The sequence below is a fragment of the Schistocerca piceifrons genome, chromosome X, assembly GCF_021461385.2.
Source record: "Schistocerca piceifrons isolate TAMUIC-IGC-003096 chromosome X, iqSchPice1.1, whole genome shotgun sequence".
Lineage (NCBI taxonomy): Eukaryota > Metazoa > Arthropoda > Insecta > Orthoptera > Acrididae > Schistocerca > Schistocerca piceifrons.
In genome coordinates this window covers 229,884,086-229,911,508 of record NC_060149.1, presented here as the reverse complement: position 1 = coordinate 229,911,508, position 27,423 = coordinate 229,884,086, and the positions used below count along the sequence as shown (strand labels likewise).

Sequence of the window (27,423 nt, the reverse complement as noted above, 5' to 3'; positions counted from 1 at the left end):
CATGGCTAATTTTGAATGGATCGCAAAGAAGGATGTTTTGTAGGATTTTACGCATCGTGCTCACAGGTATGTCCAATGTTCGGGTAATTCTCCAGGCACTAGATGTTTGCACACCACCACTTGTCTCCTCCTGCATTGCCATGGTCACTGCTTCCACTGACGTTGAATCAGTTCGTTTCCTCCCTCTACCAGGTTGCACACCGAAAGAACCCATCTTTTCAGATTCCTGAATCATTTTCTCCAGACCCATGGCAGTCATAGGACCAACGCCTTTTTTCAAATCCTTAAGTGCCCGGAACTTCCGCAGAGTGACGTGAGCACAGTCTTTGTTCTTGTAATACAGTTTTATAAGCAGAGTGCGATCCTACATTGAGACAGCCATGGTGAACGTCACAGACAGGAAAGGAGGAAAAGCCGTGTACCCGGTGTGTTTATACCAATTTCAGTGGATCGTTTGCTGACAGGTGTTTTCATTTACGTATTCTGACACATACAGCGCCATGTATTGATCAATTTTTTACACTATCTTTTTTTACTGCCATATGTTTTCTCCCTTCTCCGATAATATTCCGTTGGGTTTGTGGGGCGCTCAACTGCGTGGTTATCAGCGTAATAATATTCCGTTGCAATTTGATGTCATTCTGACCAGTGGTGTTATTTCTACAGCATTTTGAAAGTTTAGTTATAATCACCCTGTATATGGTGTCACAGGAGGAATGGTCAATATTCAGTGATATGACAGAATGACCATTCGATGCAAAAAAGTCTAGTAAACATGGACTCTATGATTAACACCTTATGAACTATTGTTTAGTAAAAATAGGTGTTTTTCACAGCAGTGAAGATGAACAAGTGCTCATAGTTCTTAAAGTACACGCTTTTTTCTTTGTTCCACACTAACACCTCTCAAAATATGGAAAGCAAGGAATTTGAAGTAGAAGGGATTTGTTTCACAGTATCAAAGACGAAGAAGTACTCACAGCACTTAAGTATGCATTTTAGAGCCCATGCTTACTGGGCTTTTTTGATCTGAATGATAATTCCTGTGATGACCATTCCTCCTGGGCATCTTGTATAAGGAATAGGGGTGAACCCAGAATTGAACCCTGTGGGAATCCCTTTCTGATTTCTCCCCAGTCACTAAAATTTTTTAATCTTCCAACATTGTTTGAATTATTCAGCACAAATTTTGCATTATGTTTGTTAAATAAGATTCAAAGCAGTTGTATGTAAATCCATCAATCACATCAAACTTGAGTGGATTTACACAATCAAATGCCTTGGTAGATCACAAAAAATTCAAACTGGTGGTGTCAGCAACCCTTCTGTAATCCAAACAGCATGTTGTGTACCACACTTAAAGAGTACACAACAAATATCACGGGAGGCCACTAGCTTGGCATCTCTCAGTTCCGATCAGCAGCCTTCCGGTGGCACTTAAATTAGAACCACTTTCTGCTTTCGTACCATGTCCATCTGCGCATCATACTAGTCTGCCAACAGTGTTGCCAACCACCTAAGAGAACGCTGCTTCCACGTTGTACTGGCAGAGATGGAAATCCTTCTGCCAAGAGGTACAATGCTGCAGACATTCTCATAGTTCCAATCTTGTCATCAGGCAGTACAGTACAGTGCAGTTCAGTGCCTGCAGCCAGCTCAGTATGTCTCCTACATTTACAGTATGGAAAACATTTCAACGAGTTCTGCTGAGAAGATAACATTCTGACTTAAAAGCCACTATTTATGGAAAACTAGAACAATAAAAAGAGTTATCTGAATGCATGGTGTCTGTTCCTTTGAAAGAACAGACACCATGCAGATCCCGCAGCTGTGAAACACTATGTGTAAACTGAAGGGGGATGACTGCTATTGGCTGCAGCAGGACATTATCAGTGGCTACAGGCAAAAATGTGTACCAGACCAGGATTAAAACCCGGTCTAGTACACATTTTTGCCCATTGCCACTGATTCCGCTTAATGTCCCACTGCAGCTGATAGCAGTCATCCCCCTTCAATTTCTTTTGGAGGAACAGACATCATGCATTCAAATAATTCATAAGCCTGGCTGGGCATGGATCCACTTCCTTCAGTGCGAATGCACAAATACGACCGACCTCTTGTGGGAATCTCTGAGTAGTGAACAGGAATATAATGGACAGGGATTGTGGGTAGGTGATGCTCGGTGGGAGTATGGATTGGCTATGAGGTGTACCAAGACAGTTTGTCCAGTTGCGATAATGCTCTGTCCCGGATGGTGCAGTAGTTACAGCACCCGTCTAGAAAGCAGGAGATCTGGGGTTTGAATCCTGGTCCGGTACACATTTTTCACCATCACGGCTGATTCCGCTTAATGTCCTGTTGCAACTAATAGTAGTCATCCCCCTTCAATTCACAAATAAAAAGAATGTCTGCAAAGTTACATTCATGGTGAAAATACCATAAACTGCCACAAAATAGCAAATGTATTTAGATTTCATTGTATTAGGTTTAGAAAAATCAGGCGCCTTGCATCAAACAGTACCAAAGTTAAGTACAATTTTGGAAAATATTCTTAATAAATGGTATTGGTAATTTGTTACTGTGTTATCACATTTTTGTTCTAGTGCCGTCTTGTCAATTAATCATTTACGTTGATAGTTATGGCATGCTGTCTGTCAGCTTTAAAGAACTATAACAGTAAAATCACTTTTATGCCACTGGCAATGTTTGGGTCGAATTAATACTAGAATTCAGTTACAATATTCCCAACATTTGGTGACGAAGAGAAGGTTAAAACTTGTTGTCCATTTATGTCAATAACATTTGGTGACAAGACACCAGTTTACAAGTTACTTAAAAACTTTCATCATTTCTCAACACCGACAACAAGACAGTGCAAACCCACAGCATTCTCGTCATCAAGGATGACAAGCAAAGAGAAAAATTACTGGACACAACAGTCAGAATAAAAGCTGAACAATTTTTTATTTTCACTTATTTCTGAGTGTATGATTCATTACCTTCATTTTTGTGACAACATCGCATGGCTTTTTATTCTATGATTGTTAGATTCTAGAACTGCTAATCCATTTCCTTTCCAGGAAGATTTTTGTGAAATCTGTAAACTATTCTGAGCATATTTTTTAGACATGGTCCAAATGGAACTCACCCTCCAGTCCATGCTAAACTTATTGCAACAACTCTCAGCTATCCATGAGCTCATGATAATGCACTTGGCCCAATTTGAAGAGAACGAGGATGTAGGCCACAAAGGGGAAGATCAAGGCCAGGCATGTAGCCTTTCACCCTGCTGTTCAATGTATACACTGAAGAAGCAATGACAGAAATAAAAGAAAGGATCTAGAGTTGGATTAAAATACAATGTGAAAGAATATCAATGTTAAGATTGATTTATGCCATTGCTGTTCTTAGTGAAAGTGAAGTAGAATTACAGGATGTGTTGAATGGAATGAACACTCTAATGAGTAAAGAATGTGGATTGAAAGTAAATAAAAAAAAAGACAAAAGAAATGAGAAGTAGCAGGAATGAGAATAGCGTGAAACTTATCATAATTGTTTCTTACAGAGCAGATGAAGTGATGGAAGTCTGCTACCTGGGTAGCAAAATAACCCATGATGGATGGAACAAGGAGGATGTAAAAAGCAGACTAGCACTGGCAAAAGGGGCATTCCTGGCCAAGAAAAGTCTACTAGTACCGCAAATAGATCTTAATTTGAGGAAGAAGTTTATGAGAATGTATGTTTGGAGCACAGCACGGTATGATGGTGAGATATGGACAATGGAAAAACCAGAACAGAAGAGAATAGAAGCTTATGAGCTGAGGTGCTGCAGAAGAAAGTTGAAAATCAAGTGGACTGACAAGGTATAGAATGAGGAGGTCCTCCACAGAATCAGCAAGGAAAGGAATATATGTAAAACACTAACAAGAAGAAGAAGGGACAGGTTGATAGGACATCTGTTAAGACAGCAGGGAATAACTTCCATGGTACTAGAGGGAGCTGTAGAGGGTAAAAACTGTAGAGGAAGGCATAGATTGGAATACATCTAGCGAATAATTGAGGACATAGGCTGCAATCGCTACTCTGGAGGGGAAAAAAGGCCACAGCCACTGAAATTTACGATGCCACCAATACCTTTTGAAGCATTCAGTGGAAAAGTGAAATCATGGAACAGCTATATCCAAGCATCTGGAGCAGCACTACCTCATGCATGAGGTACCAGATGATACGGAATGAAAACATTTTTATTAGAGTATGCAGGTCCCATTGTATTTTAACTTTTTCAGAAACTGTCACCTACTTGTGAACCTGTGACTCTTACTCAAACATTAAAGAAATTCTTGCAAGTTCATGTTGCTGCTGCCAGACATAGGTTTTTTCAATGTTTGAAGAAGCCAAACCAAAGTATAATGAGTGGATTATTCAGTTACATAGACTGACTCGGGAATATAAATTTCATTGTGAAAATGATCAATGTAAGAAATATAATGCAGACTCACTAATTTGTGACATGCTTACCATGCGTTCCCCAAACAATAATTAAAGAGTGACCTGCGTAGTCTAACAAACCAGTCTTTGCAAGACTGACTGCCACAGATTTGCGTATGTGAAGAAATGTGGTTCATAATAACAAATCAAGTAATGTCCATAATGAACATGTGCGAATTCAAAAACTTTCATGGATGAAATGTCACATAAATTCCTTCTTTTCTGTCAATAACAAGTCATTATGTGTAGCTCTTCGAATTAACCAAGTGCCAACCAATTTCCAAATTGATAGAGGGTCATCATTTTCAATCATTAATGTACTAAAAATTAGGAGCATTAGGGTTAACAGACTTTCAAACTTGCCTGTTCAGTTATAGTAATCAGGAGATTAGAGATGTGACATATAAACAATTTGTGAAACAGGTTATATCCATAGTTCTAATTTCAAATACAGCAATGAATTTACCAGAACTGGATCTCTTCAATGTCTTGGGCTTCACCTTTCATGAGGGAGTGAATCAAATTCAAACTGACATCCTGACTGGTAAGTTCAAAAATATGACAATATTTTTCCCAAGAAACAAGCAGTATTAAAGAGGATGAGATACACATTATGCAGGAGATAAGCATGCTGCCGAAATCTGGCAAAGTACACAACCTTCCATATGTGTTAAAAGATAAAGTAATGCAAGAAGTTTACCATCTTCAACAGAATGAGGTTATAGAAGCCATAACCAGTAGCCAATGTGTGACGTCAATCACAGTTGTACAGAAGCGAACAGCTCACAACTCGTCTGCATAGATTTCACAGCAAAGGTTATGGAAAAGTTAGCTGATTGTGTGTACTCTGCCATGCTGGATCTTAAATACTCATATTTTCAAATCCCTTTGGATGAAGACAGAGAGAAATTTATGGTGATAAATACTCCATTGGATGTCTCTTATGTATTACAACAGTTTAACCTTCAGAATAGCCAGTGCACCAATTTTGTTGAAGTGGCATTTAGAACAATTAATCTGGAAAGCTCCAAATGCTTCTACGAAGTTTGGAAGGTAGGAGACGAGATACTGGTAGAAGTAAGGCTGTGAGGACGGGGCGTGAGTTGTGCTTGGGTAGCTCAGATGGTACAGCACTTGCCCGAGAAAGGCAAAGGTCCCAAGTTCGAGTCTCGGCCCGGCACACAGTTTTAATCTACCAGGAAGTTCCATTTTTATCTCTGATTTTTAAAAACTTAATTATCTTATAAATTTCACTTGCTTCATTTGACCATAATTGGCATATATTTCACATTATGTAATATTTGGTTACAAAATTTTATAAAAACATTCATGTAACACTGAATTAAGAACTGTAATAATTTTTCATAGAAACCAGTAACGTGGATGAAAGTAAAAGATATTTGTTATTTTAGCGGTGTGACATACTTCATAAACTTTACAAAATCCCCATTTCTAAATTATGTTCAATGACATATAATTATTTTATTTTTATAAATTTGTTTATATCAGGAGTCATGTTTTCTTGGTAACTGATCACTACAGTATGCAGGAAAATATGTACCAAAATTATTTTGATTAACTACAGGTTCTGGAACAATCTTGAACTCCAAGCTGTAATATATCACTGCACTGGGCTACATGCCAAAAGTTGTTAAGTCTTCATTTAGCTTTCATATAGGACAATCTTTGTATTGCTCTCATGTAGAGCAGTGTTTGTTTTAGAGCATCACAGTATGTCTGGTCTCTGGGCACTGTGAATCAAGTGTGCACCATGTACATTATTTTTATGTAAACTCTTAACTTTTAATTGAAAATGTATCTGAAACATCTTACAATTTTGTCATATTGTAAACAGCATTTCTTATAAAAACTATGGAAGACACTCTTTCGCAAAGTGTTTAAAGCTGAAGTATGAAGTTAGTCAAGAGCTTCTGTAAAGTTTGGAAGGCAGGAGACGAGATACTGGCAGAAGTAAAGCTGTGAATACCGGGCGTGAGTCGTGCTTCGGTAGCTCAGATGGTAGAGCACTGACCCGCGAAAGGCAAAGGTCCCGAGTTCGAGTCTCAGTCGGGCACACAGTTTTAATCTGCCAGGAAGTTTCATATCAGCGCACACTCCACTGCAGAGTGAAAATCTCATTCTGGTATGAAGTTAGTCGTTTGTCATGTGTGAAGTGGAAATAACCCACAAAGTCTTGAAAATGTGAACAAGTATCTTCACTTGCATTTTAAAATTCTGGACCTGATCATCACCACCACCTAGACAGCATTAAGAAGTCAACTGGAGCCACAAAAACTTCAATACACATCTACACAGCAGATCATCTTGTTGAAGAAATGCAAATACATTAATAACAGTTTACATAACAAAGACTTTTAATTGCAATTAAGGAATGGCAGTGTTAGATGTGGGGAGTTGTGAAACTGATATTACTCTCTGGTTTTCTAAGAAACTACACAAGAATGCACCATGGAACACAGTGCACACAGAGGTAACATCATAACATGAGTAAACAAGTCAGGGACAAAAAAGTTAAACTTCATGAACATTAAAGCTGTTTATGCTGATGTGAGAACAATTAAAGGAACTATTTGAATGAAACAAAAGAGACAGCACAACACAATACTTATTCTATGCATTAGCAATACCAATAAAATAATGAGCTACAGACATTGCACATTGTTATATATGTGTCACTGACTTGATTAACAAGGGATTCTTTGATACTATTACCTAGAATAATACTCTAAACTAATGAACTCTCTGTAGCAATACATGGTAATATACCAAAAACATCTAAAACACCTGGGAGGACAAGGCTGCAATGATATGCAAGATACTATAGAATTGTTAAAACTATACAACAGAATTCTAAGAAAGTGAAACAATATACACAGTTCCATGAATTAAGAAGGCCACAGAATCATCTCCATTAGAGAGATATGTCAGAGAAATTAATAAAAATGACTGCACAGTATTTTACCTTCTTGGTAGAAAGTGTCTAGAAGGCTACCAGCTGCTACTGGCATCACTTCACTCCTTAAATTAATTTTGCGTCCAACCGTCAACGGGCTGCGCCTCAGCCCAAGTAGCAAGGACAGATGAAATGCAGCCACCTCAGCATTATGTCTGTCCTTGCCCGCATAAACAGGACCTTCTATTATCTGTGACCGTGAATACCTGAAATGTATTTTAATTACGTTTGCATATTTTTGGATTCAATTATTTTTGAAGTCTTTTGTGAAGGATACAGTACATATTATCTAAGGATTTTCTTTCTACATCTACATCTACATCTATACTCCGCGAGCCACCTTACGGTGTGTGGCGGAGGGTACTTATTGTACTACTATCTGATCCCCCCTTCCCTGTTCCATTCACGAATTGTGCGTGGGAAGAACGACTGCTTGTAAGTCTCCGTATTTGCTCTAATTTCTCGGATCTTTTCGTTGTGATCATTACGCGAGATATATGTGGGCGGTAGTAATATGTTGCCCATCTCTTCCCGGAATGTGCTCTCTCGTAATTTCGATAATAAACCTCTCCGTATTGCGTAACGCCTTTCTTGAAGTGTCCGCCACTGGAGCTTGTTCAGCATCTCCGTAACGCTCTCGCGCTGACTAAATGTCCCCATGACGAATCGCGCTGCTTTTCGCTGGATCATGTCTATCTCTTCTATTAATCCAACCTGGTAAGGGTCCCATACTGATGAGCAATACTCAAGAATCGGACGAACAAGCGTTTTGTAAGCTACTTCTTTCGTCGATGAGTCACATTTTCTTAGAATTCTTCCTATGAATCTCAACCTGGCGCCTGCTTTTCCCACTATTTGTTTTATGTGATCATTCCACTTCAGATCGCTCCGGATAGTAACTCCTAAGTATTCTACGGTCGTTACCGCTTCCAATGATTTACCACCTATGGCATAATCGTACTGGAATGGATTTCTGCCCCTATGTATGCGCATTATATTACATTTATCTACGTTTAGGGAAAGCTGCCAGCTGTTGCACCATGCATTAATCCTCTGCAGGTCCTCCTGCTATACACTGATGAAAATGCCCCCACACCATTTCAGGTTTATTTATTTTTTGATTAGGGAGGGTGGGAATACAAACCCATATGAGAGTAATATTAAGTGCAATAATTTCAGCCATAAGGTACACAATTCTTGACTCTAATGACTCAAAATAAATGCTGCATGCTATTATCAATATTAAAAGAGGGATTTACAGAGAAAGATGTAATGTAAGTACTCCAGTTCAAAAATTTAAGTTAGGAAAGCTTTTTAGAAACAAAGGTCTGACAGGCAGCAAAGCAAATTCTAAATCTACCCTAAAATCATTTCTCGTGGACAACTCTTCCTGTTCCATGACCGAATTTCTAATGAAAAGTTGATAGCCTCTAAAAGGAAGAGGAGGAGGAGGAGGAGGAGGAGGAGGAGAAAGAAAGAAGTGTAGTTGCATGAACAGGATTTGAAAAAATTGAGTGTTCGTTAATGTAAACTGAGTCAAACCACATCATTTAAATGAAAGGATCATTCAAATGACCTATTGAACATGTAAAAAACTAACTGGTCACAAACACTAACAGAAACAATCAAAATTTATTACTGCAGCAGCAGCAACATCATCATCATCATCATCATCATGAGTAAATCTCATTTACACTACATTATGCTGATAATCTACTCCCATCATCAACCTAGTTCAGACAAAAAGTACAATGTAGAATACGCATCTTATAATTTTCCAGCTGTTACCATAATGAAACTATTAACAAGGGAACCACATGGCAATCAGATTTTTGACCGTTTTTCATGTACGGTATGTGAAGTTCAGAACTCAAATATTAATACGCCAAAATAGTTCAACACAAGTCTCAACACTTCTCGAGAAAATCAACTCTTACATTTTCTGACCTCATAAATATGCTAAAAAAAGGCCATGTAGCTGTGTCGTAGAATGCTCGCCTGGCATATGGGGGTGGGTTTTGATTCCTGGCTGATGAAAATTTTTTTAATGAAGGTGCCTGTTTTGCTAACAATTCCGTGAAGTTTAAAATACATAAATATGGAAAACAATCAGTAGCCACTAAGACTGGTAATTGTTGGCTTGTGTCTCATTTCAGTATTTTGTTTAAGACACAAATGAATTAATGACATTAGCTGCTAGTGGGCATAGATTAAATCAAGGGGGGAAGTTGAATATTTGTGCCAGACCAGGATTCAAACCCATGTCTCCTGCTTACTAGGCAGATGCACTGACCACTGTACCATGCAGACACAGATGTCATCGCAATTGCACTGACTGCAGTAGCATGCCTCCCATCAGACCCCGAGTCTGGATGCTGCAGTGCTCGGTGCATCTGACTACTAAGCAGGAGACCCATGTTTGCTGCCCATCTGGCACAAATTTTCAACTTTCCCCACTGATTTAATCAATACCGATTGGCAGCTACTGTCATTAATTAATTTGTGCCTTTATTCATAGTGGCTGCAGGATCAAAATGGTGTTTGTTCTTACAAACATGTCTGAAAGAACACGAACATCATTTACATATAAAATTCATCAACTATATGCTACTTAGCAGATTTTGTTATTTTCATGATAAACGGACTTCTCCTTGTTTCTAATTACATAGCACACACAAATCTCCAGATTTCATTGCAAATTTAAATTCTTAATTTCTGATCTTAAAAAAAAAGTTTAAATTACAAACAACATTACAAATTAAATTCTTTTTCATCCTTGGGTATTTTACACTTTATGGGACATGCATCTTTGGTTAAAATTTTGGCAGGACTAGGAACGAAATCTGTGGCATACATGTGGTAGTTGAGCATTCTACCATGCAGCCACATGACCAGTCGAGACAAATTGACCTTGATTTAACTTATTGTAGGTGGTTCAAAAATGTCAAAGTCAATTTTCTCGAGAATTTTTTAGAGTTGCACTGACTATTTTGGGGGATTAATATTTGAGTTCTGAACTTCACACACCATAAATAGAAAAAAAATCAAGAATCCAACTGCTGTGAGATCAAATTGTGGGCTGAAAACATTCAATTCTTTTAGAGATAGCTAATCTACTCATGGCAACATCATTCATACAACAGATCTTTTATGTTACTGTTCAGTGGCAGTTAAACACTGTTTCCCTTTACCACATTACAGTTTCAGCTAATGAGATGGAAACTGTGCAAAAGAGATCCTCTCAATGTTCATCTCCAGTGTTCTGTCAACCTTGATTAATCCTAATCCTGGTTATTATTTCTTCATTTATATTTTCAATAATCTCTTTTTCTGCTTCATTCTGTCAGCAACCACTAACACGGAGTTCTTTTTCCATTACTTTTGTTGTCTTGTCTCCTGATCATTTTCTGTTAAAGATTATTTCTTCTTTATTTCAAAGATAATTTCCAAATCAAAGTTTAGAAGTTAATTTTCCAAATTCTACAATTTAATGCAAAAGGAATAGCAACAAAAAATCCGTTCAGCATGCATTCTCTTCACTCACAATGTCTCAATATGTCAGATACTGCCATTGTCAGCTTCTTAGTTATTGGCCTGAGTAAAAAAAATCTCAGTACAAAGAAATACCATTGATTTCTGTAATCTACAGGGACCATTTGCAGGTATTAGTAGTAACTCTTTAAACTGGCAACTATTTCTGCAGCTTTATGAGAGGCCATCCTCCTCAATCTTATTGTTCTCTGATTCACATTTCTTCCTTGGCTGTTCATACTCACATGTATTTTCCTGTAATATTCCACTCCTTTATTTGCACACACCATGTTACCATATTGTCATCTCCCATCATGGGTCCCTGTGGTTTTGTTGACCATTTCCACATTTGTCATTTGTTGAATTGGACACTGTCTTCAATCCCATAAAATATATAATCCAAGGCTGTTTCCCATTTATAACATTTCTGCTCCTCCCTTTTTTATCCTTGCTTGCTCTCTCTCTCCCCCCTCCCCCCCCCCCCCCTCTCTCTCTCTCTCTCTCTCTCTCTCTCTCTCTCTCTCTCTCTCTCTCTATCTATCTATCTCTCAGTGGTTAAGCTCTCCCTTTTTCAGTTATTGTTACTGTCACTAGTAATTCACTCATCGTCTCTATCCATTTTCCTTTCTTTCTTCCCAGTCAGTCCAATCATCCTGATTTTGATTTTCCTTGGTTGCCCTTTAGAGGAATGTGGGATGATTCCCATGACAAGATCACTGCCAATTCTTCCCACATCCCAGTACTATGTCCTCATGACCTCAATAGGGACTGAGAGCTAGTTCCAAAATCACTTGAGTTCATAATATCCACATCCTCATTTCTTTATATGAAAATCTCCTGAGCTCATTTGTGCATTTGGAGGGGGAAGTGAGGTTCAAATCCATGTGGATTTATGTTTTCTGTGGTTTCCCTAAATCCCTTAGGATGACAAGTTCCTTTAAAAACACCACTGATTTCCTTCTACATCCTTGTTCTGTCTTAGTGTATGCTTAGTCTCTAATGACATCCTCCTCAAAGGTATGTTAAAATCTAATATTCCTTCTTTGCAGTGGGTACATGAGCACTCTGTTGTTGGATCCTCTTGGAGCCAACCTAACCTAACATGTTTTCAAATTGTTCTGCTGTCTGAGTTGTGGCTGGAGGAAGGACAATAGCAGCAACTGCTCTCTGGAGTTACTCTTGTTGCTGATGGATTGCCATATGTAATAGCAGTGTTGAACATGCCACGAAAAACTTTATGCTATAGCCTGCAAATCTACTGTGTCATGAGTGCCATTACAAAATGAAAGAAATGTAACTAATCATATGATCACAGACTTGTGTAACTTATTCCTTCACATTGTCACATTTGTAACACTAAGAACATCAATGAGGCATCTTTACAATATTTCTAATATGTAATACTGACCCTGATCTCAACACCTATTAAATTTATCTATCCAGCAGCCTCTCTATTGGGTTCAATGTGGTATACAATAAAGGGGAAGGGTGTGTTTAGCTGCTATGTCATGGAATTAAGTCACTACATATGCAATTGATAGACTGCTGATTACTAAATAAAGTTTTAAAATTTTCAAACACACACACACACACACACACACACACACACACACACACACACACACGAACACACACACTGAAGCACCAAAGAAACTGATACAAGCATGCATATTGAAGTACAGAATATGTAAACAGGCAGAACAAGGCACTGAGGCCTATATACGACAATAAGTGTCTGGTACAGTTGTTAGATCAGTTACTGCTGCTACAATGGCACGTTATCAAGATTTAAGGGAGTTTGAACATAGTGTTATAGTCGATCGCAAGACATAGCATCTCCGACGTAGTGATGAAGTGGGGATTTTCCTGTACGATCATTTCATGAGTGTACAGTGAATATCAGGAATCCAGTAAAACACCAAATCTCCGACACTGCTGTGGCCGGCAAAAGATTCTGCAGGATGGGACCAATGACAACTGAAGAGAATCATTCAGTGTGACAGAAGCGCAACCCTTCTGCAAATTGCTGCAGATTTCACTGCTCAGCCATCAACAAGTGTCAGTGTGCAAACCATTCCACGAAACATCATCGATATGGGTTTTTGGAGCCGAAGGCCCACTCATGTGCCCTGGATGACTGCACGACACAAAGCTTTACGCCTGACCTCAGCTCCTCAACACTAACACTGGACTGTTGATGAGGCTGGAAACATGTTGCCTGGTCAGACGAGTCTCATTTCAAATTGTATCAAGTGGGTGGATGTGTATGGGCATGGAGACAACCTAATGAAGCCGTGGACCCTGCCTGTCAGCAGATGACTGTTCAAGCTGGTGGAAGCTCTGTAATGACGTGGGGCGTGCGCAGTTGGAGTCATATGGGACCCCTGATACGTCTAGATATGACTCTGACAGGTGACACGTACGTAAGCATCCTGCCTGATCACCTGCATCCATTCATGTCCATTGTGCATCCCAACGGACTTGGGCAATTACAGCAAGACAATGCGACACCCCAAACATCCAGAATTGCTACAGAGTGGCTTCAGAAACACTCTTGTGAATTTAAACACTTCTGCTGGCCACTAACACAGATGAACATTATTCAGCATATCTGGGACATCTTGCAACATGCTATTCAGAAGAGATCTCCACCTCCTCATACTCTTTTGGATTTGTGAACAGCTCTGCAGGATTTATAGTGTCAATTCCCTCCAGCACTACTTCAGACATTAGTCAAGTCCATGCCACATCATGTTGCGGCACTACTGCATACTCGCGGAATGAGTGTATCACAAAGAAAGTACACACATTTTTTCAGTTCTACTTAAGACACAGTGAAAATGCATGCAAAGTAGTGCCCTCCCTTTAATACAAAGTCAAGACATTGTTACTCAGATGTAAGTCTTTCTCTGACTACAGTTCAATGAGTGAATACTGGGGTTCATTTCGAAGAAGTCCATATTATTGGCAACAATATTATATCAGCAGCGTTACCAACACTAGTAACATAATATTAGACACAACATCATATTAGCAACAAATCAAGTACATGTACTGGGGCAGCAGGGTTGGAATTCTTAGACAACTGAGCAATGGACATATTGTTCTGATCACCCTTCTCTTGGCTACAAATACGCTTTGTGGATATACAGAACTGCTCCAAAATCTGATACAACTGAACAAAGTGAAAAATAACCAAATAGGTAATGCATCACATTACAGTGTTAATAAGAGTGAATATTCATAACATAGCCAAAATAGGTGCATTAGATCCTGAATTTCATACTTCCAGGAAAGCTTCTCATCTACATTGAAATCTCACAAATTTAAAATTTTTCCAACTTACTCATTATTTTATCATATCATCGAAACAAACTCTCCCTTTCACAACATTTTCACATCGGAAACTGTATGCAGTATGCTTTATCACAGTTCAGCAAGTTAAAGTGGAAAAGAAAGGTTAATGCTTAAGATCCCATTGATAATGGGATTATTAAAGACGTAAATGCAGGGCAACTGGGACAAAAGTATGAAAGTAATCAGGTGTAGACGAAAACAGAAGCAAGTAGCAGTGAAATGTCGGATTTAGGTATAGGCGACGGTAGTCTGTCAACAGAGATGGGAAGTCCTAGTACAGTGTCGTCACCGATCATGGAGTCGCCCAGACGGGATGAGCGTAAATTTAGGCCTGACCTGTCTATTGTTGGACATGCTCAAAACAATATTGAGTGATTAAAAAAACATTATTACGTGAAAATGAACAATTAAAGGAAGACATTAAGCACCAGAGGAAAGATATTATGTTCCAAAAAGAAGATATTAGGCGATCAGTAGACAACCAGAAATTATTATTGCAAGATAAGAAACAATGAAAGGAAGATATTAAGTGATCGGTAGAGCATATAAATGAACGACTCGGTAAAAAGACCGATGAGACTAATGAGGCTCTAAAGAAGCTGGCTGAGTCAAATCATCAAAGGATAGATGAACTTACCGTTCGGTTTGAGGAGAGCGTTGCAGTCAATACTAAACGTTTTGAAAGGGTAGAATCGGATGTCAAAGGAGTGAAGGAAGAACTTACTAAAAAGGGTGATGTTTACGATGAGCATTTCGAACAACTGAATGAGGAAGTGAAACACTGTAAACACAGGATATCAGCTGTTGCGCTGAACCAGGATGTTTATGCACGGTGAATAGAAGAGGTGTAAGTGAGGTAGGACAGACTAAGGAGCAGGTCGGTCAGCAGGTGAAGAATCAGGTGAAACCACTATTACATAATGGAAACATTGCAGGAGGTAACTTAATTGGTATGCAAAATGTCTTCCTTGCCATAGGGAATTTTAAGAATATCCCAGAGATTTCTCAGATCAATTTAAGGGCATGTTACCTGAATTATGGGATGGGTAGATCACACCAGCCAAATCCAAAAACTTTTTACTAACTTACACTCGTTGTTTTCTAAACATGAAAAAAACCATTGATGAAATTTTCATGAAATTCCATTCAGCTACAACATACACAAGAGTGTGATGTGCTACTCGCAATTAAATCCTTTTGCTAAATCATGTAAGACATCTATTAATCTCAACTTCTCACTTAATCCTAAAAGTATGCATATGGTATAAACTGATAGTTGTAATTTCATGTTACTGATTCTCTGTTCACATTGTACTGGCATGCCAAACTACACCTTCACAATTTTGGAGTATTCTCTGAAGTGAAATTTTGCAAATATGCTCTGGCTGTCCTTCAATTTATAAGACTCAAATTTTCTCCTACTTGATTTCTTAATTGAATTAGTTATTCAAAATGATTTATTTCAGACTACTGTGTGTATACTTGCAATAACTTAGCTGGGAAGAAATAACTGTGGAAATGATGAGTGTTTGTTAAAAAGTATAACTTTAACGTTCATTATGTATTTTAGACTTCCTGCCCAGTATCCATTTTCAGGCAGATTGTCTGAAGGGCCTGATGTTAAAATAATTTTGGAAAGTACTTCTGGAACTCACAAACTAAGGAGTTGCCCTGCCACACTTGTGGGGCTGAGGTGCCAAGTCGTGGGCTCTGTAGGGTGGAAATGGGGTTTAGAGTGTTTCACTAAAGTCAGGAGTTGGCAATTCTTCATGATAAACAAAGTTACTTTTCAAATATGGAAATATTACAAGAATCAGAAGTTTTAGTTGTTCTCTAGTTTTTTAGGTCACTTGCCTTTTAGTGACTGAGCAAGTGGCTGACAGGAAGAAACATTTTATATCAGATCGTAGATCTATTAGGTAGCTGGAGGCAATGTTCACTGAATGAAGCACATTTAGTAAGGGTTAACTGACTCAAATAAATTCCATTTGTTCCCATGGAAATTTGAGTCTGTGTTTTCCTGTAATTTTTAACCTACTGACAAATTAGGAATAAAGTGAACGACTCACTGAAAGGCAGCAGCACTGGGCAGGGTTACTGGGGCAGGGGATGGTGTACGCACACGCACACACACAAACACACACACACACACACACACACACACACACACACACACAACTGGGTAGGTGGGGCGAATGGTGTGGGGGGCGATGAGTGCCTTAGGTTTAGGCCAGGAAGGTGAAGGATGTGTTATAAGGATAGCTTCCATCTGTGCAACTCAGAAAAGCTGGTAGTGGTGGGAGTGGTGGTGGTGGTGGTGAGGATCCAGATGGCACAGGTTGTAAAGCAGCCATTGAAATCTCACATGTTGTGCCACAGGGTGGTTCATCTTGTTTTTGGCAACAGTTTGATAGTAGCCATTCATTCTTGATGACAGCTGGTTGGTTGTCATATCAATGTAAAATGCTGTGCAATGGTTGCAGCAGAGCTAGTATACACCAAGGCTGCTTTCACATGTGGCCCAGCCTCTGATGGGTAGCAATAAGCCTCTATTGGGACTGGAGTACGTCATGCTGGGTGAATGGACTCTGCAGGTCTTGCATCTGGGTCTTTCACACGGGTATGATCCCTGTGGCTTGGGGAGGGAGTAGCATAGGCAATAGAGGTGGAACAGGATGTTATGGAGGTTGGATGGGCAGTGGAACACCACATTGGGAGGGGTTGGAAGTATCTTGGGTAGGATGTCCCTCATGTCAGAGCATGATGATTGATAGTCAAAAGTCCTGACAAAGAACATGGTTCAGTCATTCCAGTCCAGGAAGGATTGGGTGGCAAGGGGACTGCTAGGAGGAGATCAACATTTAGAAAGGTGGCTTAGTGGGTGGAGGAGGACTAGGTGAAGTGGATGGGAGAGGAGTTGTTGAGGTTGTGGAGGAATGAGGATAAAGTGTCCTGGCCTTGGGTCTAGATTATAAAGATGTCATCAACAAATGTGAAGCAGACCAGTGGTTTGGAGTTTTGGGAAGCAAGGAATGTTTCCTCCAGGTGGTCCATGAAGAGGTTGGCACAGGAGGGTGCCATGAAGGTGCCCACGGCTGTGCCACAAATTTGTTTGTATACCTTCCCCTCAAAAGATGAAATAGTTATGAGTTAGGATGTAGTTGGTTAGGTTTATGAGGGGCAAAGTGGTGGGTTTGGAATCTGCAGGGCATTAGGAGAGGTAGTATTCAATCACGGCAAGGCCAAGGGGTTTGAGGGATGAATCAACAGTGAGGAGTAGGGATCAAGGAGGTAAGGGTGTGGATTTTTGGTTTTGTTTTGCTTTAGGGTGCAAAAAACAACTGGGGTCATATGCACCCAAATCAAAACTATAGAACACAAAGACAGAGAGAGTTAAAAAACGACTATACGTGAATCCCAATTGACAGAGAAGACAGCTAAAACATAGACGTGGAGAAAGGGCTAAAACAGACACCATAAAGAAACAGAGGTCCAAAACTAAAAAAGAAATGGCCTTCACCATATTGCTTTGGCGGATAAAAAGTAAAACGCGGTCAACAGCCTGCACGTCATTTGCTAACATGGCCGATAACTCAGGTGGCAAACCCAAGCAGGAAGAATATGGAGATGGTGGAGAGCAGGGAAGCAAGTGGACGGTATCCTTAATGTGGGAGGCTAGTAATGGACAACTGGTTGGAGATGTTGGTCAACAAGGGCTGAGATTCTTTTGGTGGGGGCACTGTAACTAGCCACAATGGGGCACCCAGGATTCTTAGGTTTGTGGATTTTCGGAGGCATGTAACCTACTGACTTTGAACTGTATTCCTGCTTTTGTTGTTGTGGAGATTATCTATCAGTGGAAGTTGCTAGGAGTCAATTGGGTGTGGTATATGAATTGTTAGTGGTGTACATATTCCAGTCTATTGGTCAGATCTTTAAATGTTTTTGAGAGTAGTTAGACTTCAATTTCCTGCTTTGGAGTAGTGAGAAGTTTAACAATGTCTTGCAGGTCTGAGCAAGGTTCGCAGCCCTTAGATACACTGATTTTATAGGTCTATAAGTGTAGTAGTTCAGAGAATTAATTCAGGTCCACCAATGCTGACTGAATCTGTTCAGCAGTATGGCATGTAATTTGTCTTGCATGCAGCAGATAGGCATGAGAGCATAGCCCTTGCCACAGCTACAATTGGGACTTTTGCATCATATCACTAAGCTCCAAGGATGGATGAAAAGATTGTTTTAAACTGTAGTGAGCTGTAGTTTTTTCCTTGCAAAGAAAGGAAGGGGGGAGTACCAATTTCCACGAATAAGGGCTTATCCTTAAAGCTGAAAACTCTAAACTGCGTTCATTCCAAATTTTAAAAAAAGGAAGGGAGGAAATAAGAAATGGAGAGCTGTCTATCCAAGTTATCATAGGATATTAGCACCAATTTCATTGTTAACCTAAGTCACATCCCTGCAAGATAGACTTCCCTCCAGCAATGGAGGGTGAAAGTGACAATCTAAATGCCTAGGCGAAGTCAGACTGCCAGCAAGTTCTAATGACCAGCTGCAGAGGTTGGTAATGGCTCTGAGCACTATGGGACTTAACATCTGAGGTCATCAGTCCCCTAGAACTTAGAACTACTTAAACCTAACTAACCTAAGGACATCACACACATCCATGCCCGAGGCAGGATTCAAACCTGCAACCGTAGCGGTCGCGCGGTTCCAGACTGAAGCGCCTAGAACCGCTCGTGTGCTATAAAGTTTCAATCACAGTCGCTACTACTGTTTCTGTCATTGCAACTCACCTGCACAAAGCGTGTCTGCCAACATTAAGAGTGGCTACACTGTGTAGAGGACTGTATTGTGCACCAATTGGAATTAGCCTAAGAGAAGGCTGTCATAGGCTATAAATATAATGATTTACTGAAGTTGAATATTTGTGTGTCATTGTATAAATGTGTTTTTGTAAACAGAACTGGAGCCATTTCAGTAGTTGTGCTTATAGGTATTGGTGCCTGATGTTCAGATGGGAGTAACACCCCTGTTTACACTAATGTCAATGGCATCTCATTTTTTGTTGTAAACATTGTAGGATGGCAAACAGTGTATTTACAACAGTTACATTTTGGTGATGAGGATAATAGGGCAAGTCTAAATTCTGATGTTCTGGAAGGATATACAGACAGACTGACTTAATGCAATTAGAACAGTCTGTGAAAGACATCAAGGATTCAGTGGTTCAGGATGCCACAGTATCAATAAATTTGGTGTAGCTGAACATTTCAGTATGTTATACTTAATTTCCAAAGTTTTTTCCAGAAAGAAAAATTAAGGAGCAATAAACTCTGTAGGGTATATTTTCAGATGGAGCAACAAATTGACAGTGTGATACAAATACTTTAGCTGGTGCAGTCCATACCTAGGTAAGGCCGCTGATCAAGCTGAGCATGGACAAGAGGAAGACAGAAAAACATTGCTAGCATTCCATCTGTTTCACAAAAGAAGAAAAAATGGACAAATTACATCACCAACATGGAGTAGCATTTTACAGGAGACACAACAACAGGTGAAGTAATGCAAAGAGCCTTTTGACTTTTCAATGCTGGAGCTAAAATTTACATGCTAGTTCAACAGTTGTTTCTGGACAAGGATCCACGTGTGTTAGGCTACATTGATATAAGAAAAACCTGTCTGAATACTCTGAAAGTAAAATCCTCATAGCTCCTGATGCCAGTTTGAAGGAGCTTATGGGTGCTCAATGGCAAGGTTATCAGTGTGACACCAGTTTGAGAAATTGCACCATAGTTTTATATAGCATACAGGAAATCTTAACAAAGTTACAAATACTATGCTCCATGTACTGACCAGAGACTGTAAATTTAATCAGAGGCTGTATGTTTAAATGTGAAAATCCTGTGTGTAATCTTTCATATGCAGATTTGCTAGTACAGGATGTGTTACTAGTACATGCTCCTGATGCCAGTTTGAATGAGCTTATGGGTGCTCAATGGTGAGGTTACCAATGTGACGCCAGTTTGAGAAATGACCTAATTTGGTTAAATAAATCAACACTTGAGGAAGGTTTAAGTGCAATTCAGACATTTGAGTAGACAAAAGAAATCAGAAAAAGCTTTCAATAATGGAAAAAATGAAGTTTTCAAATCAAAATTTCATGGCCCCAGAAATTTTAAAGGGAAGACACATAGGTAGCAGTACTAAAACATCTCCATAAAAAGACACAAAGGAAAATTATTTAGAAATGCAAATCATGATAGGCAGTAAAGTAAAATCAAATCCCAAATGTTTCATTACACATGACAGAAAAGCATGCCATACATACATACATTAATCCTTGTTCCATAGATCATCTACATCTACACTCCTGGAAATTGAAATAAGAACACCATGAATTCATTGTCCCAGGAAGGGGAAACTTTATTGACACATTCCTGGGGTCAGATACATCACATGATCACACTGACAGAATCACAGGCACATAGACACAGGCAACAGAGCATGCACAATGTCGGCACTAGTACAGTGTATATCCACCTTTCGCAGCAATGCAGGCTGCTATTCTCCCGTGGAGACGATCGTAGAGATGCTGGATGTAGTCCTGTGGAACGGCTTGCCATGCCATTTCCACCTGGCGCCTCAGTTGGACCAGCGTTCGTGCTGGACGTGCAGACCGCGTGAGACGACGCTTCATCCAGTCCCAAACATGCTCAATGGGGGACAGATCCGGAGATCTTGCTGGCCAGGGTAGTTGACTTACACCTTCTAGAGCACGTTGGGTGGCACGGGATACATGCGGACGTGCATTGTCCTGTTGGAACAGCAAGTTCCCTTGCCGGTCTAGGAATGGTAGAACGATGGGTTCGATGACGGATTGGATGTACCGTGCACTATTCAGTGTCCCCTCGACGATCACCAGTGGTGTACGGCCAGTGTAGGAGATCGCTCCCCACACCATGATGCCGGGTGTTGGCCCTGTGTGCCTCGGTCGTATGCAGTCCTGATTGTGGCGCTCACCTGCACGGCGCCAAACACGCATACGACCATCATTGGCACCAAGGCAGAAGCGACTCTCATCGCTGAAGACGACACGTCTCCATTCGTCCCTCCATTCACGTCTGTCGCGACACCACTGGAGGCGGGCTGCACGATGTTGGGGCGTGAGCAGAAGACGGCCTAACGGTGTGCGGGACCGTAGCCCAGCTTCATGGAGACGGTTGCGAATGGTCCTCGCCGATACCCCAGGAGCAACAGTGTCCCTAATTTGCTGGGAAGTGGCGGTGCGGTCCCCTACGGCACTGCGTAGGATCCTACGGTCTTGGCGTGCATCCGTGCGTCGCTGCGGTCCGGTCCCAGGTCGACGGGCACGTGCACCTTCCGCCGACCACGGGCGACAACATCGATGTACTGTGGAGACCTCACGCCCCACATGTTGAGCAATTCGGCGGTACGTCCACCCGGCCTCCCGCATGCCCACTATACGCCCTCGCTCAAAGTCCGTCAACTGCACATACGGTTCACGTCCACGCTGTCGCGGCATGCTACCAGTGTTAAAGACTGCGATGGAGCTCCGTATGCCACGGCAAACTGGCTGACACTGACGGCGGCGGTGCACAAATGCTGCGCAGCTAGCGCCATTCGACGGCCAACACCGCGGTTCCTGGTGTGTTCGCTGTGCCGTGCGTGTGATCATTGCTTGTACAGCCCTCTCGCAGTGTCCGGAGCAAGTATGGTGGGTCTGACACACCGGTGTCAATGTGTTCTTTTTTCCATTTCCAGGAGTGTACATTTATACTCCACAAGCCACCCAACGGTGTGTGGCAGAGGGCACTTTACGTGCCACTGTCATTACCTCCCTTTCCTCTTCCAGTCGCGTATGGTTCGCGGGAAGAACGACTGTCTGAAAGCCTCCATGCACGCTCTAATCTCTCTAATTTTACATTCGTGATCTCCTCAGGAGGTATAAGTAGGGGGAAGCAATATATTCGATACCTCATCCAGAAACGCACCCTCTCGAAACCTGGCGAGCAAGCTACACCGCGATGCATAGCGCCTCTCTTGCAGAGTCTGCCACTTGAGTTTGTTAAACATCTCCGTAACGCTATCACGGTTACCAAATAACCCTGTGACGAAAAGCGCCGCTCTTCTTTGGATCTTCTCTATCTCCTCCGTCAACCCGATCTGATACGGATCCCACACTGATGAGCAATACTCAAGTTTAGGTCGAACGGGTGTTTTGTAAGCCACCTCCTTTGTTGATGGACTACATTTTCTAAGCACTCTCCCAATGAATCTCAACCTGGTACCCGCCTTACCAACAATTAATTTTATATGATCATTCCACTTCAAATCGTTCCGCACGCATACTCCCAGATATTTTACAGAAGTAACTGCTACCAGTGTTTGTTCCGCTATCATATAATCATACAATAAAGGATCCTTCTTTCTATGTATTCGCAATACATTACATTTGTCTATGTTAAGGGTCAGTTGCCACTCCCTGCACCAAGTGCCTATCCGCTGCAGATCTTCCTGCATTTCGCTACAATTTTCTAATGCTGCAACTTCTCTGTATACTACAGCATCATCCGCGAAAAGCCACATGAAACTTCCGACACTATCTACTAGGTCATTTATACATATATTGTGAAAAGCAATGGTCCCATAACACTCCCCTGTGGCACGCCAGAGGTTACTTTAACGTCTGTAGACATCTCTCCATTGATAACAACATGCTGTGTTCTGTTTGCCAAAAACTCTTCAATCCAGCCACACAGCTGGTCTGATATTCCGTAGGCTATTACTTTGTTTATCAGGCGACAGTGCGGAACTGTATAGAACGCCTTCCGGAAGTCAAGAAAAATAGCATCTACCTGGGAGCCTGTATCTAATTTTTTCTGGGTCTCATGAACAAATAAAGCGAGTTGGGTCTCACACGATACGACTTTTCATAATGACATGGAAAGTGTCACTTCAACATAAGTTTTCTTTACACAAAATAATTTTGACAGTTACTGCTTCATATCTAAGAATTCATATATTGAGTAGAAGGAGTTGTCATACATAAATTCTTTTAATTTGTTTTTAAATTTTGGTTGGCTATCTGTAAGATTTTTAGTACTACACTCCTGGAAATGGAAAAAAGAACACATAGACACCGGTGTGTCACACCCACCATACTTGCTCCGGACACTGCGAGAGGGCTGTACAAGCAATGATCACACGCACGGCACAGCGGACACACCAGGAACCGCGGTGTTGGCCGTCGAATGGCGCTAGCTGCGCAGCATTTGTGCACCGCCGCCGTCAGTGTCAGCCAGTTTGCCGTGGCATACGGAACTCCATCGCAGTCTTTAACACTGGTAGCATGCCGCGACAGCGTGGACGTGAACCGTATGTGCAGTTGACGGACTTTGAGCGAGGGCGTATAGTGGGCATGCGGGAGGCCGGGTGGACGTACCGCCGAATTGCTCAACACGTGGGGCGTGAGGTCTCCACAGTACATCGATGTTGTCGCCAGTGGTCGACGGAAGGTGCACGTGCCCGTCGACCTGGGACCGAACCACAGCGACGCACGGATGCACGCCAAGACCGTAGGATCCTACGCAGTGCCGTAGGGGACCGCACTGCCACTTCCCAGCAAATTAGGGACACTGTTGCTCCTGGGTTATCGGCGAGGACCATTCGCAACTGTCTCCATGAAGCTGGGCTACGGTCCCGCACACCGTTAGGCCGTCTTCCGCTCACGCCCCAACATCGTGCAGCCCGCCTCCAGTGGTGTCGCGACAGGGGTGAATGGAGGGACGAATGGAGACGTGTCGTCTTCATCGATGAGAGTCGCTTCTGCCTTGGTGCCAATGATGGTCGTATGCGTGTTTGGCGCCGTGCAGGTGAGCGCCACAATCAGGACTGCATACGACCGAGGCACACAGGGCCAACACCCGGCATCATGGTGTGGGGAGCGATCTCCTACACTGGCTGTACACCACTGGTGATTGTCGAGGGGACACTGAATAGTGCACGGTACATCCAAACCGTCATCGAACCCATCGTTCTACCATTCCTAGACCGGCAAGGGAACTTGCTGTTCCAACAGGACAATGCACGTCCGCATGTATCCCGTGCCACCCAACGTGCTCTAGAAGGTGTAAGTCAACTACCCTGGCCAGCAAGATCTCCGGATCTGTCCCCCATTGAGCATGTTTGGGACTGGATGAAGCGTCGTCTCACGCGGTCTGCATGTCCAGCACGAACGCTGGTCCAACTGAGGTGCCAGGTGGAAATGGCATGGCAAGCCGTTCCACAGGACTACATCCAGCATCTCTACGATCGTCTCCATGGGAGAATAGCAGCCTGCATTGCTGCGAAAGGTGGATATACACTGTACTAGTGCCGACATTGTGCATGCTCTGTTGCCTGTGTCTATGTGCCTGTGGTTCTGTCAGTGTGATCATGTGATGTATCTGACCCCAGGAATGTGTCAATAAAGTTTCCCCTTCCTGGGACAATGAATTCACGGTGTTCTTATTTCAATTTCCAGGATTGTATTTGGCAAATGACCAAAGATTTTTGTGGCAGCATAATTCACCCCTTTCTGAGCCAAAGTGAGATTTAATCCAGAATAGTGAAGATCATCCTTTCTTCTAGTATTGTAGCTATGCACTTCACTGTTATTTTTGAATTGGGATGGGTTATTAATGACAAATTTCATAAGTGAATATATGTATTGCGAAAGTACTGTGAATATCCCAGAGTTCCTTAAATAAATGTCTGCAAGATGATCTTGGGTGGGCTCCAGCTATTATTCTGATTACATGCTTTTGTGCAATGAATACTTTCTCTATTAATGACAAATTGCCCCAAAATATGATGCCATATGAAAGCAGTGAATGAAAATAGGCATAGTTGGCTAATTTACTCATATGTTTATCACCAAAATTTGCAATATCCATATTATTTATTTATTTAGCATATGTCATTATATATGAACAGTGACTAGCAATAGTGGGTTACATAGTTTTACAAAAATATATGAATTTCGAAATTCATAGTTTAAAAAGTAAGTCTATAAATTAATATCTAATTTGTCGACCCATTCAAGGGCTGCCTCTGTCTCAAAGAAATCTTCAAAGTTCCCATTGTAGGCTTTTCTGCTACAGCTTGTTACAATGTGATAGATTGCCTGGTGTTCGTTTCCACAGTCACACTGAGAAGATGGAGCCCTTCCACATCGGTAGAGGTTTTCAGCACAGATGCCATGGCCTGTACGGATCTGATTAATTGTTTTCCAGGCACATCACATTTGTTCCATATCGGCTAATCTTGTGTCAGGTCTTTGGAGGGTCTGATGTTCCTTATGGGCAATAGTGTTCCACACTTTTGTCCACTTTTTGTTGATACTGAAAGTAGTTGCCTGCAGCGATTCTGCCAGTAGGACAGATGGCTGCAATAACCCTAATAGCATAAGTAGCTGAACCAAACCATTTCTGCAGATCATCGATGTGTTTCTTCCAATTCAATTTCTCATCAGTGCACACACCCAGAACTTTTGAGTATTCTGTCTTAGCAACAGGCTTCTGTCCATAGTCTATATTTATCAATGGTGTTATGCCATTGACTGTACAGAATTGTATAGACTGTATTTTCTCAAAGTTTAGTCAGAGCCCATTTGCAGAGAACCACTTAATAATTTTCTGAAAGATATTATTTGCAATTTCTTCAGCTGATTCTTGCTGGTTGGGTGTGATTACTATACTATTATCATCAGCAAAAAGAACTAGCTTTGCATCTTCATGAATATAGAGTGGCAAGTCAATAATATATATTAAGAACAATAAGGGACCCAAGACTGAAACCTGTGGGACACCATTCTTGATACCTCCCCGGTTGTAGGACTCTGCTGGTTTTCACAGACTATCTGTACTGTTAATTCCAACCTTCTGCATTCTTGCAGTTTTTATGAATTAAACCATATGCACACTGTCCCACTCACACCACAACACTTAAGGGGAGCCAGAATGATGAAATTGACAAAATAAACGTTTCTTGTTTTTTTATTATAAAATTATTTGGAATTTTCTGTTTAAAACAAATCAAGTTTCACCCTTCCAAGTGAATTCTAAGTGTATTTTTTATCGCTGCAAAGTTGATGCTCCGCGTAAACGGTTGTAGTGACTTGGTGTGTCACCTCTGACGGTGCCGCTAGCTGGCTGCAAGCAGGGTATCTTTGCGGAATTAGACAGTGTTTTGTTTTCCAATGTTGTATGGCTTTTCTCTGTGACAAGTGACTGTTCATATCGGTAAACATAAATGCTATACCGTGTGTGTTGACTTGTGGAGTTTGCTTTGTGTTGTTTAGCTGTTCAATTTTGGGTATTTGACAAATTTTGCTTTTACCTGTTTTACATATTTCGTTTGTGGATATCAATATGCCCCGTTTCAGCAATTGAGTGTTTAAGAAAAGGTACAATGAGTGGCAGATGAAATCTTTTGTTGTTTCAAGGGGAGATGCTGCTCAGACTGTTTCACCGACTACTCCAAATGAATGTGATAGAACTTCTTCCAGCAAGAAACTTTGCAACAGCAAAGAAAAATTTGTAAACTATGAAAGCGACAGTAATGATGTGAATGAAATAATTAACATTTCCTTGCTCTCTCTCATATTTTAAAACATAACGTACTATGCCAAGTTTGCAAAGAAAGAGGACTGGAATTGAAAATAACTTCACACATTGGTTTCGCATGTAAAATGTTATTGAAGTGTAACAAATGTGCTTCAGAAGTTTTGTTTTCTAATTCTAACAGTATTCCTCATAGTGGTAATCATGGAAAAAAGGTGTATGATACAAATGTTAGGCTAGTATATGGCTTGCGTTGCATTGGCAAGGGCAGTGCTGTAGGGACAATGTTATGTGGAATTATGAACTTGCCAAAACCACCAACCAAGTTTGGATTTTATAATGAATTGGTGGGATCTTCTGCTGAATATAATGCTCAAGCAATAATGAAGAAGGCAGTTGAAGAAGCTGTGACAGATAATGGGAAATGTAGGGATTTCACTGTTGCTTTAG

General features: G+C 41.1%; 1 protein-coding gene across 2 annotated transcripts in view; it reads right to left on the bottom strand.

Moving 5' to 3' along the window:
- The window catches only part of LOC124721336 (glycosaminoglycan xylosylkinase), a 113,112-nt gene that overhangs the window by 46,030 nt on the left and 39,659 nt on the right, over positions 1 to 27,423 (bottom strand). For both annotated transcript variants that reach the window (XM_047246252.1, XM_047246253.1), the window contains one exon: positions 7,472 to 7,668. In XM_047246252.1, the coding sequence (XP_047102208.1) occupies positions 7,472 to 7,668 (197 nt within the window). The remainder of the gene's footprint in view (positions 1 to 7,471; positions 7,669 to 27,423) is intronic.